An 18641-nucleotide genomic window follows, 5' to 3' on the forward strand; every position below is an offset into this window, starting at 1 on the left:
TTTTTGTAGCTGCACAGAAACTAATTTTTCTTTTAAAAGAGAAATTGGGGAGGGCGGGAAACCAACTTCCTTGACAAAGACTGGGGAAGTCTCCTGATTCTGTCACGCTTTGTCATGAGTCTAAGCCCCCCTAACGAAGAGTGGCTTTCTGTCCCCTGTACTGGCTACAATATATAGAGGTTTAGGAGTCTGCCGCCATCCCTTTAATTCAAGCAGAAGAGGTTGCTACTTACAGACCCAAAGGTATCAGGTTCAATCCCCATCCAGGGAAGTGTTACAGCAAGTTGCATTACCTGAGCTAAATTCATCCCTAATATAACTTTGGTCAAGTCAAAAGCTCCTGGCACATTTTTGAGTATTGTATAAAACAATGGCAACATCGGGGATGTATCAGCCCCCCTGCAGTTTGAACTATTGCTGACATGTCCTACTATTTAATTTTCATTCCAAGGTTAAGACAGTTCTTTAAAGAGTTCCCTGATTTTACTCTCTGTTTACTCAAATTGTTAATATTACAGTGAGGTTCTCCTTTAAACCTTCCAGGCCATATCCTGAGGAAGCGAGAGAGGCAGTGGATTCCACTCAAAGTCAATGGAGCTACATCAGCTGAGGACCCGGATCTCTGTATTTGCCATGCATGCAGGTCTCAGGAAATGACAGCGTTTGGGAGTTATTCGCTCTAGTGGGATGGGGAGGCTGGGTTCACAGAGTCATAAGCAAGTGCAGAGTTCTCGTGACGAAGAGATAAAGCAGTAGTAACGATATGGCTCCTGCACATACGTCAAGGATTAGAATGAGACTTTCCCTATAGGTAAACGAAGAAGGTTTCCTAAACGTAGCAAGACAGACATGGAACTGCCCAGCACTTGGAATCTCACTGACACGCAGCCAGCTTTGGCTCTACAACTGCTTTAATTAGGCGGAACCCAGAGCTCTCCTCGGTATTAGATGGAAACCTACAGTTTGTTGCCAAGAAACAGCCCAGTTGCTAGGTTATAACCCCCTGGGTGGCTACTCAGATGATCAGCACATGCACAACTCAAAAGGAAAGGGACACAGACACACAAGGCTGGTTCCCAATCTTATACACACAGGTTTGGCTCCACTGATTTCGATGGATTTACACCAGTGTTGGAGTGGGTGGGTTTGATTCAGGCCCACTGACACGGATTCTCCTCTGCCTTACATCTCATGCAGTTATGTACACATGGGGGAAGTGGAAGTAAGATGCTGCCACACTCATCTGGTGGTGTTTAGTGCTCACTTTGCATAAAAGTGCCAAGCAAAATCTGTCCCCATGTCTCCAGGTGTCAGACTCCCGAAATGAATAGGCTCCTCAGTATGCACCTAGTTACAAACCTAGTGTCCAGGAACCTATCGAACATTTTTTATTGTTATTTCTACTGTGTAAATCAAACTCCACTGGGGTGAATGGTCATGATCATTTCATAACATATCTGAATTTAACTACACACATAGAGCCAGATTGGCTCCTGTAACAATTCTCCTAGAGTCAATGGATACACACCAGGCATGAATCCCATCCTGCAGGGCTTTATCCTGGCATTTACCCTTATAACTTCCAAAAGCAAAACTCTTCATCTTGAAGGTACAGGGTAGGGGAAACAGGAGTCAGCTTCTCCATCCCTACTTCTCTGTGCTAGATAACTCCTGTACTAACTCCTTAGCCATCCATAACCAAGAAGCAGAAAGGAGAGTTTTGTATAACTCGTACAACATTTAAAGTAGTGCCTAGAGTCCCCCAACTGAATTTGGGGCCCCATTACATTAGACACTGTACGTACACACAGAAAGAGACACTCCCTGCCCTGAAGAGCTTGCAGTCAAAAGAGACAACACAGACAAAGTGTGGGAGGTGAAACTGAGGCACAATGTGGTGAAGTGACTTGCTCAAGATCACACAATCGGTCAGTAGCAGAGCTGGAAATAGAACCCAGGTCTCCTGACTCTCAGTCCAGGGCTCTATTGGCTACACCTCCTTAACATATGCATATTAGTATCTGGGTAACAGTGAAAAAGAAAAGCCTATGGTAAAAGACAAGTGAATTAAACTTCGAATATTGTGCCAAGTTGAAGGACTACATTAGTGTAACTAGTTGTCACCGAAAACTGTAAAATAATTATCTTGTCTCAGTGCAACCCACATGGTAAGGCCAGCTAAGAATTGCAGCATAACCATGCACGCTGTACTGTCCTCTTCCCATTTTCTCCAGGCAGTCATGTGACACAGCATGCTTTCTCCCATGAGCAGGGTCTGCACTAGATTCAGCTACAACTGTTCAACATGGTTCATGTGGGTAAGCAGAGAGCAATAAGAAAAGTTCCATCACCGATACTGGAACGAACACAGAACTACAGCATGTGTGTCTCCTACAATTCAGAAAGATCTAGCTCCTCACCAATGAAAGGCCAATTTTCCCAACTGTAATGTTCCATCTAAAGCCATGTGCAGCCTCTTATAGCCATGCTTCACACCAGTGCACTGAAGAAGGTTGTACACATTAATTTTCAATTAATTGTCACTGTGAATAACTAATATGGTTGAGGTCAAAAGAAATTTACCCATGTTTCTAGTTAGATCATATACAGGTGGGACAAGCGTCAATGTTACCATTTTAGGGAAATTAAAGAGACAATATCAATTAATAAAGTCACTTCCCTCTGAATTTTTTTTCAAATACATTGTTGCATATAACACCCTAGATCACTCCAAATGAAAGATTACGGAAGATACATTTTTCTTTTTCTTTTTTTAAATAATTACTTTGTGCTTTTGGCAGCATTTTGTGTATAGAGTTTATATTTCACTCTTTCAATGAACATTATTATTATTTGTATTACAGTAGCATGATTGTGTCCCCACTCTTGCTAGGCGCTGAATGTGACACATCTTGCAACGATGATGAGTATTGGTAAATTCCAAGCTTTCAATAGAGACCTCACATGCTACATTTTATGGATAAATACTATGAAAAGAGTTTATCAGATCTCAGACAGAAGTTTCTCATAACAAACAGTGAACCCTTTGCTAGCTGGCACCAATGAGTCTCTGTGTCACAACGAACACACACATAGCAGAAGAGTGCCCCTGCCCCAAAGAGCTTGTGATGCAGACAAGACAGACAGAGAGTAGGAAGGAAAACAGAGGCAACAAGAGGTGCAGTAACTTGAGCATGGTCTCGGAGCAGGTCAGTGGCAGAACCAGGAGCAGAACCTGAGTCTCCTGACTTCCAGTCCAGTGACCTATCCACTGGGCCACACTGCCTCTGTGCATGGTCTGTTGCCCTTCCTGTCTCATGAACTTGCCTGATGACCTCACTCTCGTGCCATGTTCTAAAGGGGAGGCACACCGTGGAAGAACATGCCTGTGTATTCTCATTTTGTTATTAAGGAAAGGGAGGCACAGAGCAATGAACACGATTTGACTAAAGTTACACAGGAACTCCGTGGCAGAATCAGGAACAGAACCCAGTTCTCCTGACATCCAGTCCCAGTGCTTCCACAAGACCTTTCTTCCTCTCTCTGAAAACATCTCACAGCTCTACAGCTAAGCTGGTACAAAGCATGTTCCCATAAAAGGTTGCACAGCAAGGGACAGATTAAGCTGATTTCTTTTCAGGAGCTCCATGTGCAAGCCAGCTATGTGTACTTCCATATCCTCTTGCGCATGTGATCCCACCCGTGCCGCTCAAATGTTACCTCTTCCAGAGCCTGATGCAAAGCCCAGCTAATTCAGGGGGAGTCTTTCCAATGGGTTTTGGATCAAGCCTCTAATTCAACACAATTCGTAGCTTTTCTCTACAGCTGGAGCCATGGAGCGAGCCATATGGTAACTCAGACATCACGCATGTTGTCTGAAACTCAACACCATAAGCTTCTCAAAAGGTGCATGGGTTTGTTGTGAATCTCAACTCAGGGCAATGACTATCCACCACCCCACCTCAAGGCCTGGCCATGAATCTGCGCTGTAACCTAGCAAAGTTCTCCTTTAACTAACTGAGGCTTTGGGCAGATTTACAGTACCAGCTAATTCAGAAACTGCCCAAGAGTTTCCATAGAGTGATAGAAGGTAACCCCAAGTGTCTTCACCATAAGAAAAGGCACCGGAGGGGAGAATATTTTTACCTGAAAAGATGTTGGGATGCAGACAATATTCAGATTCTCCTGTTTAACTCTCTCAGCTGTAGGAAGAAGCAGAAGCATTAGTTTGCTCAGCGAACAATAGAGCTAGAGAAAAGTGAAACAAGTTTAACTTTAAGAAACTTTAGTTCAAACAGCCTCTTCGAAACATTCCAGTTACTTGGGCTTACCTGTATTTGCAAAGAAGAGTCAGGCACAAACTACAAACAAGTGTCATCCTGTGCTGGATAAACTGTAGCTTCTGTTGACAATCATGTTTAAACAACTTCTCTGGGTCAGCCTATGATGAAAAGGCTAATGACCCATCTCATATCGGAGCAGCAGAGCAAGCAAGAATTGTGCCCAGTCAGTAAAGAATAATTAATCACCTAGGGAATTAAATCCTATATTATACACATTTTACTGCACCTCTTGTAAACAAGAGAGCTTTAGGTGAATAATAGCAGCTGTCTGAAAGATTTTGCTGCCTCAGGGCCTCATATTATGTATAATAAAATGCATTTAAATATATGGTAGGGGAATGACTAATGGAGCAAAATCCAGTATTTCCATTAAAAGAATTAAATGTTTCCTTCCTGAAAGGATGAACATCTATTATTAAGATAATAGATGGTATTATGGACATATTAAGATAATTCCCTAATAAAATTTTTCACAAAATGCTGATTCAAATTTGGGCAAATCCAACAGCCTGACTGTGTGAACATGGGTAAGTGCTATCTAATGGCAACAGGTGATGCAGGCAAACTCCTCACCTGTTCTGATCATTCAGAAAGCCCTGCTTTAGGCACCCCACTGCTCAAACAGAAGGCCAAGCTCAGCAGTCTTGAAGGCCAACAGTGCTTTATAAATGTATTAATGGCTCAAAGATTTGGTTAGAAGCAGAGCAGCTCTGATATTGAGCCACAAAATCCAGAAGCAGAGCATCCAATTCCTAAAATACCTCACAAGTACTAAAAACTAACACAAACTACACCCTGGAACCAACAAGATACAAACAATGTACACAAGTGAGCATCTTCTCAATCTTAACAGCGACTTTTGCTCTCTCCCATCTTCCATTATCAGTTGTGCTGTTAGGTCTCAATCCTGCAAACAGCACTTGCTCACATGCATAATCCCACTGAAATTCCAGTCAATAGATAGTGCCACCAATAGTACTGCAAGTCACCAAGGAGCATTCAGAGTCCTGCTGGGCAGAACAGTCCAAACTCTCATTTGGAACAGAGGGGACCTTATGCTGCTGAGCTAAGGAACAAAAACACAAACAGAGCCTGTCCAGCAGTCCCAGTTCCCCATAGTGGGCTGTTCTATTTTATATGGGAGACCAATAAGAGACAGCTGATTGTCCATATTTTGTTGCCAAGACGAACTGCATTCTAGAATTAAGCGTGTTGCAGGTCCCTCCCTTCAAGAACAAGGGGCAGACCCAAGCTGACTGACTCAATAAGGTTCTACAGCGATTGATGAGCGTATCTGACCTAAGGTTAAAAATGAGCCCTGGCCTCCTGTCCTTTGTTAACCCATAGAACGTTGCTTGTGCCACACGCTGCACCTTGGGGAGATGCAGCTGGTGCCCACTTGCTAAAGTATTATCTGGGATTCTTTCAATCCAAAGCTCTTGTGCTCCGTGCGAGGAAGTGTCAGGAAATAAATCAGGGGAGACACGGCTGTCCGACCGATAGATGGCTGGCACAAACAGGACAACCCAAGAGTGCTTTCACCCCTGATTTATTTCCTGACACCACCTCGCACAGAGTGAAAGTTACCAAGAGCTTTGGGTTGCAAGAACCCCGGGTAACAAAAGGGTCACCTTACTCCAATAGTTTGCCTAAGCACAGCACTTTATGGGACAAACTCTGCCCTGACTTTCACCCAGTACCATCAATGGAGTTGCAGGACATACAAATTACAGCAGGATTTAATGCCACATCTTCAAAGCACCACTGAAACATTAGCCTTCCCGACATCTGAGAGATGAGGGAGTAATGTTACTTCGATTTTACAAATGAGTCAATTGCTGAAGAATGGGCCAGTCCCTTAACCTAAGTCACACTGTGGGTCAGTGGGAGACCTGGAATTAGACCTTTAGCTCCAACCTGAGCACAATTCAGGAGACTGATTTGTCTGGCAACAGCAGCACAGAGCTCAAGTCTAATAAAAGCTACAGACCAACAAACTCATTCATTCTTGGTGACAGCCTTTACAATGAAACTGAGGCACAAGGACTGGGTTTACTTTCTGCCTCAGATCAGGTGTGCTGACCGATCCACACACCCAAGGTTTTTAACTGCAAGTCAGCTGTTTATCCAGCAGCTAGGGAGGCATTACATTTCACTTCTCCAGACCAGCGTTCCAAATTAGCTGGGGCTCCTGGAGCAGAGAATTTTCCTTTGGATGGAACCAACATTATTACCATACCTAGTCGATGGACAACAGGGACAATAGTAGAGCCGCTTCCAATTCCAAGGACTTGGTTATTCTGCAAACCAGAAAGAGAGAGAATGTTTTCATAGCACATTACAGAATGCTCCAGTACAAGGAGACCACACGTCCCAGTTTGGCTCAGACAGTCCCCCTTTAAAGCTCTGTCCCAGAGGTCCCAATTTTTTTGTCAAAACGAGGCATTTGCCCCATTTGCTCTTGCAGCAGGTCTTGGGTGACAAACTCGCAAGAGCAAATGGGACAGATGCCTGTTTTAGCAAAAAGATTGGGCCAGCGGCAATGCCAGGCGGCTTGAGTGGGGCTCGGGCCAGCAGCGATCCAAGCAGCTCGAGCCAGCCCCACATGACGGTGTCCCGTTTTAAGTTGAGGGAAATATGGCCACCCTGCTCCAAAATAATATTTTCTTTGCTTCTGCTATCAGAGTCTGCACAACTCCTGCAGAAGGACCTCCCTGCTTAGTGATTATACTGATACACAAAGTTGCCTTTGCTTACTTCAGACAGGGAAAGAAAAATACAGCTCTACAGTGGGCAGGGAGACCAGCTTGTTTTTATGGTACAAAATGACCAGGAATTCTAAGTAGCATACCAGATACTCTGTATATTTATCTAGGGCCTGATTTTAAAAGGCACTGAACACACACAGCTCCCATTGGTTTGGATGGAGTTGTGGGGACTTTGCACTTCTGAAACCCAGGCCCATAATGTCTAGGAAAACTAGAAGGCCTGTCCCATTCGGAGCATACAGGAGCCTGACTAATCCTGCAAAGAAGTAGGGAAAGGTCAGCTCCAAAAACATCATAGACCTTTGGATGAAGGGATATAATAGTGTAGATCACAGAGAGGTTAAGGATGCCTATTCTCACAATATCAGCATTGAAAATCTTTCTGAGGCTTGGAATAACGGCTCGCTCATAAAATGTTTCATTTTAACCCTGGGTTTTTGATGCAGCACCTTCCTTTAAACTAGCATCTCTGTTTGCAAAGCTTGGTTCTGGAGTAGAGCAGTTCTCGGCCTCCTGTAAACATCCAGCAGATGTGCCTCTTCTCCACCACCCACACCAGAGAAAACTAACAGTGCAGCTTCTCTGTCTGCCTAATACTCTGCAGGACAGTTGCAGCCTTCAGAGGTTGCCACAGCAGGAGAGGAAGCTGAAATAACCATTTGATGTTGTGTTTCAAGGAAACCACACAGTGAAATACTGTTGCTAGGAACAATATCGCTTGTAAACAGTACTGCTGCCCAAGCAAGGAAGGCAAGAGCATATACCCTGAAGCAGAATAGCAGGCCACCCTGTCTCTCACATCCAGAAGTCAGATCCTGTCTGCTCTGTAGACAGATACATGGTGTAAATGAGTCCAAGTCCTCCTCCACAATAGCCCCCTGATGCATTTAAAGCAGGATTTTAGTCTTTCAGCACAGATGAGTTTTAACTGCATAGCCCTGGGTTTTCCAGGACAGTAGCCTGGTTCAGGACCATTCAGTCTCATCTACACATTTCTGTATTATACAGTTAGACACACTGGGAGGTGGTGGAGTGGATGGGTACTACCATGTTGCAATGGCATTCTCTGCACTGTGGATCCACTTCTTATATTTACCTATCACCTGGGTTTCTAAGTGTTGATGGGACCTAACTGCCTCCCATGCATACTTCTGTGCTGTTCATATAGGAGCAACTTCCTCAGCCAGCATACAAAGCTTCAGTTCACTTGCGGAACTGTGCTAATGCCAGAAAAAGAAACATAAAAAGTTAGCTCAAGATTTTACTACAGTAGACCCTAAGAGTTACAAACGCCTTAGGAATGGAGGTTGTTCATAACTCTGAACAAAATGTTTATGGTGGTTCTTTCAAAAGTTTACAATTGAATATTGACTTAATACAGTTTTGAAACGTTACTATGCAGAAGAAAAATGCTGCTTTCCCTTTATTTGTTAGTAGTTTACATTTAATACTACTGTATTGTACTTGCTTTTTTTTTTCCTTTGCCTCTGCTGCTGACTGATTGTGTATTTCCGATTCCAAATTAAGTGTGTGGTTGACTGGTCAGTTCATAACTCTGGTGTTCGTAACTCTGAGGTTCTACTGCATTTAGCCACATTCCTCAAATAAGTTCAGCCACAAGTTGCCCCTGCTTGGTCCTTACATATTATCTAATGTACAGTTTAATGTTTCTTAGGCCTGGTCTACACTAAAAAGTCAGATCAATCCAGCTATGTTGCTCAGAGGTATGAAAAATCCACATGCATAAGTGACACAGCTAAGCCAACCTAACCCTCAGTGCAGAATTCTTCCATCAGCCTCGCTACCGCCCCTCAGAGATGGATTAACAAGAGATGGGAGAACCTCTACCACCACTGTAATGAGTATCTACACTCAATCACTACAGCAGCACAGCTGCAACTGTACCGCTGCAGCGTTTCAAGTGTAGATAAACCTTATACCACTGAATTACATATCAAGCAATCTCCTGTGCCTGATGCTTTGACTGGAGTTGAACAGCTCTGGATGGAACTAGCTCGCTTTGGCCAGTGGGAGCATTGTTGCAGTGTAAGCCTGATTGAGAAGGAAGAGAGTAAAGCAGATCATACCCCAGAGGGGTTAAGGACTTAACTGGCCCCTTAAGTGACATTGACAAAAAGTTTAACTCTTTAAATCTGGCTCAAGTCTGGGAGTTCCCACATTATCCCAGCCCACTACCACCACCAGAGATTCCCCTGCAAAGGGAGTCATGGCAGACAATTACATCTGTATGTTCCCAGTGGTGCCAGCAACGTCACAAAAATGGAAGAGAGTCAGTCTCCTAAGTTCTGCTCTACTCCTGCTAGGGGGTGGGTCGTGTGAGGCCAACACAGAAGGAAGTTGCAATCCTCACAGGGAAGCTCAAGGTCAAGAACAGGAGGAGGAGGAGACAGACAGGGAACTCCAGCCCACCTACAACAATCTACGTAAAACAAGACATGCATGGTCTTCACTAGACTAGGGCTATGTCTTCACTGCCCCCCAAAAAGGTGTGCTTTGAAAGCAGGATAACTAACGTGCATTAGCCACATTGCTGTAAAAGCCCAGTGGAGTCAAGGCACTTGTAGTTTTCACCACAGCATAGGTAGGTGAGGTGAACAACTAGTAAGGGTACGGTACAGTGTTAATAGTGAAGACAGAGCATAGTCAAGAAAGGAAAAACATGTTGGTCCTAGGACATAGGAGAGAGACAAGGTAGGTGCAGTAATATCTTTTACTGGACCAACTTATATTGGTGGAAGGGACAAATTTCAAGCTTTACAGAGCACTTCTTCAGTCTGGAGAAAGTAATCAGAGTGTCTCAGCTAAACGTGAGATAGGATAGATCATTACGCATAAGGGCTCACACACGCTGAATTAGGCCACTTAAATGCAGTGCGCAACTGAGGGTTAGCCAACAGTAGGGTGTTTTGGCAGGGTCTGGCGGTACTTTGAGTTGGTGTGTCTTGGGCTGTGGGGAACTTGCTTCTGATGATGTGCTTGGTGAGAGTGAGGAGTTGTTTGAGGGCCCGAAGAGGGGGTTCATGAAAGATTTCTTTCAGAGTGTAGTCCCCATCAAACATGGTTTGTAAATGTTTGATGAGATCTCATGTCGATTCCAGTGTTAGTTGGTAGGTGACAACTAGGGAGCATGGTCAGCAGGGTTTTTTTTGCTGTACTGAAGCAGGTTCTCTTGGGGTATTTGGGTGGCCACTTCCATGATGCAAACTTCTTCTCTGGTGGAGTTTCCTTGTTTAGCAAAGGCAGTCTTAAGTGTGTTTAGATGCAAATCCAGGACTTCCTCTTCGGAGCAAATTCTGCAGCATCTGAGTGCTTGGCTGCAGATACCAGTTTTTTCTGGTGTGTCTGGGATGGCTGATGGATCTGTGTGGGTAATGTGGCGATTGTGGATTTTCTGTATATACATCTCTACCCCGCTATAACACGGTGCGATATAACACAGGTTAGCGTATAGCGCGGTAGCAGCGGGGCTCCGGCAGCACTTTAAAGGGTCTGGGGCTCCGGCTGCTGCGGGGAGCCTCGGGCCCTTTAAATCCCGCTGGAGCCGTGCCGCTGCTACTCCGGGGCTGCAGCAGCGGGCCTCACTGGCAATTTAAAGGGCCCGGGCTCCCCACAGCAGCTGGAGCTCTTTAAATCACCGCCGGAGCCCTGCCACCGCTACCCTGGGGCTGCGGCAGCGGGGCTCACTGGTGATTTAAAGGGCCTGTGGCTCCGGTTGCTGTGGGGAGCTCCTGGCCCTTTAAATCACCCCTGGAGCCTTGCTGCCCCTACTCCGGGGCTGTGGCAGCAGGGCTCCACTAGTGATTTAAAGGATCTGCCGCTCCCCATATCACCGCCGGAGCCCTGCTGCCCCCACCCCGATATAATGGGGTTTCAGCTATAACGCGGTAGGGATTTTTGGCTCCCCACAACCGCGTTGTAGCGGGGTAGAGGTGTAGTCATTTGCAGGGTTCCACTTTTTAAGTGAATCGTCATGTCCTTGAATTTGATCTTGGTGTGGGAGTGTTCTACAGAGAGAGTCGGATGGACAGGTGGTGGTTGTTTAAGTCGTGGTGAAAATCTATGAAGAAGTTTAGGTCATCCATCCAGCCGATTAAAATGATTAAGGGCATGGAAAAATTTCCATATAACGAGAGGATAAAAAGACTAGGACTACTGGGGGTGGGGACAGCAGATTAATAGAAGTCTATAAAATCGTGAATGATATGGAGAAAGTTAATAAAGAAATGTTATTTACCCTATCACATAATGCAACAACAAGAGGTCACCCAGTGAAATTAATAGACAGCCGGTTTAAAACAAACATAAGGATGTACTTTTTCACACACACACAGAACCTGTAGAACTTGTTGCCAGAGACGTTGTGAAGGCCAAAAGTATAACTGAGTTCAAAATAAATTAGATAATTTTATGGAGGATAGGTTCATCAGTGGCTATTAGCCAAGATGGTCACACATGCAACCCCATGATCAGGGTATCCCTAAATCTCTGCTGCCAGAAGCTGGGACTGGACAACAGGGGATGGATCACTTGATAATTGCCTTGTTCTGTTAATTCTTTCTGAAGCACATGGCACCCACCACTGTCAGAAGACTTGGGCTAGATGGACCATTAGCCTGACTCAGTATGACCCTTCTTATGTTCTTAAATGTGAAGCTGTGGAGGGTAAGGATGAAATGGATGAGTTTAGTGTCATGTATAGAGCGTTTTGGGCGGATTTCCAGGTGCTGCACTCATCTTGTAGGTATCAAGGCAGGCAGCGATGCCATCATGGTGAGGGATGTTGGTGTACAGGGAGGTGATATCCATGGTGGCAAGTGGGGTGTTCTGGAGAGAGTGTTACAGTTGTGGCATTCTGGAGGAAGTCAGTAGTGTCTTGGAGGAAGATGGCCCTTTACGCTGCAGCTACGCCATTGTAGGGTAGATACTTCCTACTATGCAGTTAATCTATTCCTCCGAGAGGCAATAACTAGGTTGATGGAAGAATTCTTCTGTCAGCCTGGCCGTGTCTGCACCAGGGATTAGGTCAACCTAACCATGGCACTCAGGACATGAAATTTTTCACAGCCCTGAATGAAGCAGGTATGTCCATCTAATTTGTAAGCATAGACCATGTCCCAGTTATGGATCAGGACTCTTTTGTACAAGTGCTGTACAAACACTAAACAAAAATATGATCTCCGCCACAAAGTGCTGACAAATCTAAGGCCCTGATCCTGCAAAACACACATGCTTGATTTTATTAGCATGAGTAGTAATTAAAGCTAAGCACGTGCGTGTCTGCAGGGTCAGGGCGTATGACTAAGTTCTGCAGGGCAAGGACCATCCTTCACTAGGTGTACGTTCAGCGGTTAGCACAACAGGGCTCCTGTCTCAGTTGGGGGCCTCTAGGCACTACTCTAATACGAATAAATAATAATAGGAATGAAGAAGTGTGTTGCTCAGTGTTGGGAGACTAATTAACAGTGACAACTACACTGGCAGCTGCAATGCCCAAAAATACAACTTAAAATGCTCCCCTTAAAATGCTGAGCTCTTCACTTCTGATGTGAAAAGATCAATGAAAGGGAGAACCCGTGCAATAGCTCCTATCAGTTTATTTACTACTGTTAACAAAAGACTTAAGAAGCAACTCCTACAAAATTAGACAAGGCTACAATCTGTCTTAATTTGCAAGCCAAGTCAGACTATGCATTTTAACCAGCTACAGGGGAAGCCAGAAAAGCCTTGAGAGCTTTCCTGGACACAGAACAAATAAAATATTCACATTCTTAACTGTATTCTTTTCTCACTTTAAAAGGACAACACTTAAGTGTTCTATTTTACCAGAATAAAGAGCACGGTTAGTACACGGAAGTCACAACCCCATAACAGCATAGACCGTCACTCTGCAGTTCTGATTTGCTGGAGGATTTTGTTTTCAAATTGATTGAGGCTCAATGTGTTCCAGACAGGCCTGTACCAAAAACTGATCTAAAGAAGGTGCTGTTCCTATGTGATCTTCAACAGGTCACTTAGGGAAATTGAGGTGCAGAGCAGCTATCTGTATGTAGAATGTGGATAATACTTTACTAAGTTACAGAATTGTTGGTCCTGTAACAGACAACTTTTCCATTATTTGCTTGGTATAACTGTCCCCCAGAAAAGGCACAAAACTGAAAGGGTTTTTTGTTGTATGAAGTGTAGCTGCAGTCATGTGGGTCCCAGAATATTAGATAGGGGTTTTGTTAATACCCTTGAAAAGCAATCTAAAAAGAAGGAAAAAATAAACAACGAGGCTTGGCAGCAACCGTGCAGGCACATCTGCAGCAGGCACATGGCCAGAGCTGGATAAAACTATGCCACCCCCCCCCCCCCACAAGCTGCAAGGGCAGACCCCTATCCTGCAGCAAAATCCCCAACCTCTTTGCCCACATGCATGTGTTAAAACGCATAATTATTTGCACATCCACTTTGACAGGCATGTATGCAAAGCATTTTTGCTTGGGGGGCAGGGGTCACTTTTACCCCTCCCGGGGGGGTGGGGACGAGCTGGTGCAGCCCTCCCAGATGAATGGAAGCGGCTGCAAACTCCGGGGCCCGCCCCTTGCGGCGGCGGGGGTGGCTTTCCAGGGTCTCCGCTCACCTTCGCGTGGTTATCCACAGCCGCCCAGGCGGCCACTCTCTTCGCCTCCTCGGACATGCCGCTGCCGCTGCCGAGCTGCCTGCGCGGGGGCAATGGCACGTGCGGAAGGGCCCAGCTCGCCCCACCTCCTGCCCCTGCTCCGCCTGGGGGCAGCGCAGCCAGCAGCGCCCTGGCCAGCAGCCTCCCGCGCCGCATACCGAACCCCGCCCCCGGGAAGCCTGGGAAGGCGCCGAGGGCCAGGCGAGGTGCACCGCCCGGGGGCGGCTGGGAACTATAGTGCCGCCGGCTGCGGCGGTGCAAGGCATGGGGAGCAGGGGGAACTACAGCTCCCACAATGCATCCCGCCAGGCCGGGCTGCCGCCACTCGGGTGCCCCTAGCGGGCTAGCTGGGGAGATGCTCGTTGCAAGCTGGGGGTGGTGGCGGGGAGGGGAGGTCCCCCAGGGTGAACCTTGGGGCGGTGGTAGCTGAAGCAATGCACCAGGGGTGGATGGGAAGAGTGTGGTAACCAGATGTCCCGCTTTTATAGGGACAGTCCCGATTTTGGGGTCTTTTTCTTATCGCCTATTTACCCTCTCCCGATTTTTCACACTTGCTATCTGGTCACCCTAGGAAAGCGCTGCCAGGGACCCTGCCCCCTTGTGACCTGCACAGCATCTGTGGCACTCACTAGGGTGCCGTGTTGGTGCCCCGGTGCTGCGATACTGGTGAGGAGAAAGGGTGTCAAGGCTGTGCATGAATTCACATGGCTGCACTCTGCCTTCCTCTTCTCACTTACCCTGAACTGCTGCGTGCAGCTGTATAACTCCAGTTTACCCCCAATTCCCTTTCTCTGAAAATCCTACTTGCCTGAATCCACAGTGACCCCCTATGGCAGGCCATGGCTACACTTCTACTGCTGTAGCGTGCCTCTGGCCTTGGCTACACTGACGCTTTACAGCGTTGCAACTTTCTCCCTCGGGTGTGAAAAAACACCCCCCTGAGCGCAGCAAGTTACTGCGCTGTAAAGCGCCAGTGTAAACAGCGCCCCAGTGCTGGGAACGCGGCTCCCAGCGCTGTAAACTAATCCCCTCGGGGAGGTGGAGTACCTGCAGCGCTGGGAGAGCTCTCTCCCAGCACTGGCGCCGCGACCACACTTGCACTTCAAAGCGCTGCCATGGGAGCGCTCCCGCGGCAGCACTTTGGTGTTTCGAGTGTAGCCAAGCCTCTGAGTGTCCATGCTTCCTACATTCATGTACGGGTGGTTTCCATCTGTGGAGTTTTAATCCATCTCTTCAAGAGGTGGTAGCTAGGCTGACAGAAGAATTCTTCCCTGGACTTCACTACATCTACACTGAGGGTTGGTGACCTAATTACAGAGCTCAGGCTGCAAAATTTTTCACAGCGCTAAGCAATGTAGCTAGGTTGATCAAATTTTTTAAGCGTTGACCAGGTTTTAGTTAATTAGTTAGTTCTGTTTATCTGAACAGCCAGTTATCCAAAAGTTTCAGATCTCCTTCTGCTAGTGTGAACATAACATAACTTTGTTAAATCTACTTTAAAAATACTTGAGACTAGGGGCAGCATTTTCAAGCATGCCTTAGTGATTTAGGCACCTAAGTCCTATTGAAAGTCAATATAGTTTAGGCATCTAAATCCCCTAGGAACTTTTGAACAATTTTATTCTAGGTCACTCCCTAGTTTGATCACCATTTAGTCTACTAATTTTTTTAAAACTTTTAAAAATAAATTTATATGCTCCAACCATGTTGGTAATACAACCTTGCGAGATGGAAGTTTTAAGATGTTTCTGCTTTTCAAGGGCAGATGGGGTCTAGACACCAACACGGGATGCTGTGTTCCAGCTTAGTGGGAGATCCTTATATCAAAACACGCGGTGGTGAGGCACGTGACTATAAGCTTTCCTGAACGTGTTGGTACTTGTGTCCACACATCATTGACCAAAGTTGTACAGCCCTGTCCTAGGATGCAATGGGTTTGCTATAAAGTCTAATGTGGGTTTTCAGGCAGTGAAAGGGTGTGTGTGGGGCAGGGGATATTTTCTTTGTTGTTCCTAAATCCTGGCCAAGAATCTGGGAAATTAGGGGGGAGACAGTCATTAATATTTAAGGCCAAAATTTCATAGACCAAAATTTTCAGTCTTAGGTGCTTAAAATTAGGCTTCTAAATCCAAATTTAGGCATTTAAGTAAAAGTGACCTGGTTCTTAGAGGTGCTGAGCATCTACAAATCCTACTGAAGTTAATGGGAGCTGCTGGTGCCCATCAGCACTTTTGAAAAATCAGCCCACAAGTGACTAGAGAATGTCCATTCACCTTGGTTCTGATAATGAAAAAGCCTCTGTTGCTTTTTTAACTTTCTGTACATCACTGACGTGCTTCAGTGCTGCTTGACGTACCTCAGAGCTTGAGAACTCTCCACAATGCTGCTGTGATTTTTAGGGACTTGAAATAATTCCCTTTGTCATGGCTCACTGGGCAATGCTGGAACAACGGTCTTCAAACAATGGGGCATTCTTCCAGCAGAGCCTCTTTTGTCTGGTAATAAAACTTGGTTGATTCAAGCCAGCCTTCCTTTATGCAAGATGTCAGTGACTTGCTAATAAGGAGTCAGTACATGATAAAGGCTGGACTTTTCTACTAGCTGCAAGAAACCTTCTCTAGTGAATTGTGCACTGCCTGCAGAGTAGTATATTTTACAGTGCAAATACACACTGGGATGCAATTTCTATCAGAAAAAGCCAGCTACCAGAAATCGTTTTCTTCCATGTTGCATTAACTTATAGTCTGATTTAGTTAGCTTGGTGTTTGGGCTGCTGCCATCCATAACCCTGCAGGTGTGACTGCTCACTGCGAGAACAGCAACATGCCTTCAGTTCTGGAGTGTTAGCACCGATTCAGCAAGTGCTTAAACCCAATTGACTTCAATGAGACTTGATGTTAAGCATGTCCTTAAGTGCTGTGCTGAACTGGGGTCTTGACGGTGATAGAAAACTGAAGCAAAATACAAAATACTAGAGCCTGATTTTTATCCCTGCATCAGTCATTGAAGGCTTCAAGAATGTCTCAATGCGTATGTGCCCAGGGAGCATAAATACTACAAATACAGAGGAAGGACATCTGCCAGCCTTTTCAATTAACAACTTCACTGAAGTGCAGGAGAGGTTATGATTGGATTTGAGTGGATGCTGACCTAGATAGTCTTTCCTAAACTATCTTTCTCTATGATCAACAAATAGTTTGTGATGTAGCTTCACCAGTGCAAAACTACACTTGAAATGCTACAGTAGCATAAGCCGTAGTGCTGCAGCAGTGCCACTATAGCACTTCATTGTAGACGCTACCTCTGTTGATTCTGGTTGCTGTAGTTAATCGACCTCAAGAGGTGGTTGCTAGGGTGACAGAAGAATTCTTCCCTGACATAGTGCTGTTTGCACCTGAGGTTAGTTCAGCCTAAGAACATCGCTCCTGGATATGGATTTTTTACACTCATGAGGGACATAGCTGGGTCAACTTAATTTTTTTAGTGTAGACTAGGCTCAAGTGTAGAGAAGGAAAGCAATTACTGTGATGTTTACCCTGTTTTCAAGCAGGAGAGAGCACCACCTATGGAAATTGCAGCTTTTCTTGTGTATGCTTAGGGCTTGAACTAGTGCAACTCCATCGGTGGTTGGCCATTGACTGCTGGGATCAGGGCAAATTCTCAAGTTAGACAACGCATGAGTTTGTAACCTCACCAAAGAACCTAGTTAAGGCTTGGTTTACATTAAAAAGTTAGGATTACCCAGCTACATCGCTCAGGGGTGTGAAAAATCCACACACTCTGAGTGACATACTTAAGCCGACCTCACCTCCAGCATAGACAATGCTAGGTCAAAAGAAGAATTCTTCCATCAACCTAGCTACCACCTCTCAACGAGGTAAATTAATGACACCAATGAGAGAATCCCACCTGTCAATATAGGTGGTGGCTATACTGAAGCACTACAGTGGTGTAACTGCAGTGTTTTAAGTGTAGATAATCTCTAATACTCACAGGGTTGTCTGTTCACCTGAATTTATCACAAGTCTCATGATGTTTAGTGCTTTCCTTAAAGCCCCAGCTCCTGGGATCATTTTGTTACACACTGATAGGTTTCCGAGTAGCAGCTGTGTTAGTCTGTATCCGCAAAAAGAACAGGAGTACTTGTGGCACCTTAAAGACTAACAAATTTCTTTGAGCATAAGCTTTCATGGGCTACAGATAGTGTATGGTAACACTCATTGTTTCATGTTCTCTGTGTATACATATATCTTCCAACTGTATTTTCCACTGCATGCATCTGATGAAGTGGACTGTAGCCCAAGAAAGCTTATGCTCAAATAAATTTTTTAGTCTCTTAGGTGCCACAAGTACTTCTGTTCTTTTTGTTACACAAGACTCTCAGCATTCTCTCTTTTTTTAAAAAAAAAAAAAGCAAGTTTCTAGTGTGGTTGCAGAGAAAAGCTTAAAAATGTAAATCCCAAAAGCTCCAAACCCAGGAGGCAAATAAAAAGAAACCAATGTTAATAGGCAGCATGTTGAAAATAAATAAAAGGAAGTACTTTTTTTTTTACACTACATACAGTCAGCCTGTGAAACTAATTGTCATAGGATGTTGTGAAGGCCAAAAGTATAACTGGGTTCAAAAAAAGAATTACCGGTAGATAAGTTCACCGAGATAAGTTAATCAATGACTATTAGCCAAGATCGTCAGGGCACAACCCCGTGCTTTGGGTGTTCCTAAACCTCCAACTAATAGAAACTACGACTGGACGACAGAGGGTTGATCACTCAAAACTGTCCTGTTCATTCCCTCTGAAGCATCTGGCACTGGCCGTGGTCAGAGACAGGACACTGGGCTAGATGAAC

At 45.3% G+C, this 18641-nt stretch overlaps 1 protein-coding gene across 2 annotated transcripts in view; it reads right to left on the reverse strand.

Moving 5' to 3' along the window:
- RPIA (ribose 5-phosphate isomerase A) overlaps positions 1-13949 on the reverse strand; it is a 32030-nt gene extending 18081 nt beyond the window's left edge. The window contains exons 1-3 of one of the 2 annotated variants that reach the window (XM_030564324.1): positions 13755-13949; positions 6583-6643; positions 4147-4202 (exon numbers count right to left, since the gene is read on the reverse strand). In XM_030564324.1, the coding sequence (XP_030420184.1) occupies positions 4147-4202; positions 6583-6643; positions 13755-13949 (312 nt within the window). The remainder of the gene's footprint in view (positions 1-4146; positions 4203-6582; positions 6644-13754) is intronic. The other variant, XM_030564325.1, reaches the window with a different exon arrangement.
- Positions 13950-18641: the final 4692 nt, after the last annotated feature.

This window comes from Gopherus evgoodei, chromosome 5 (genome assembly GCF_007399415.2).
Source record: "Gopherus evgoodei ecotype Sinaloan lineage chromosome 5, rGopEvg1_v1.p, whole genome shotgun sequence".
Classification (NCBI taxonomy): domain Eukaryota; kingdom Metazoa; phylum Chordata; order Testudines; family Testudinidae; genus Gopherus; species Gopherus evgoodei.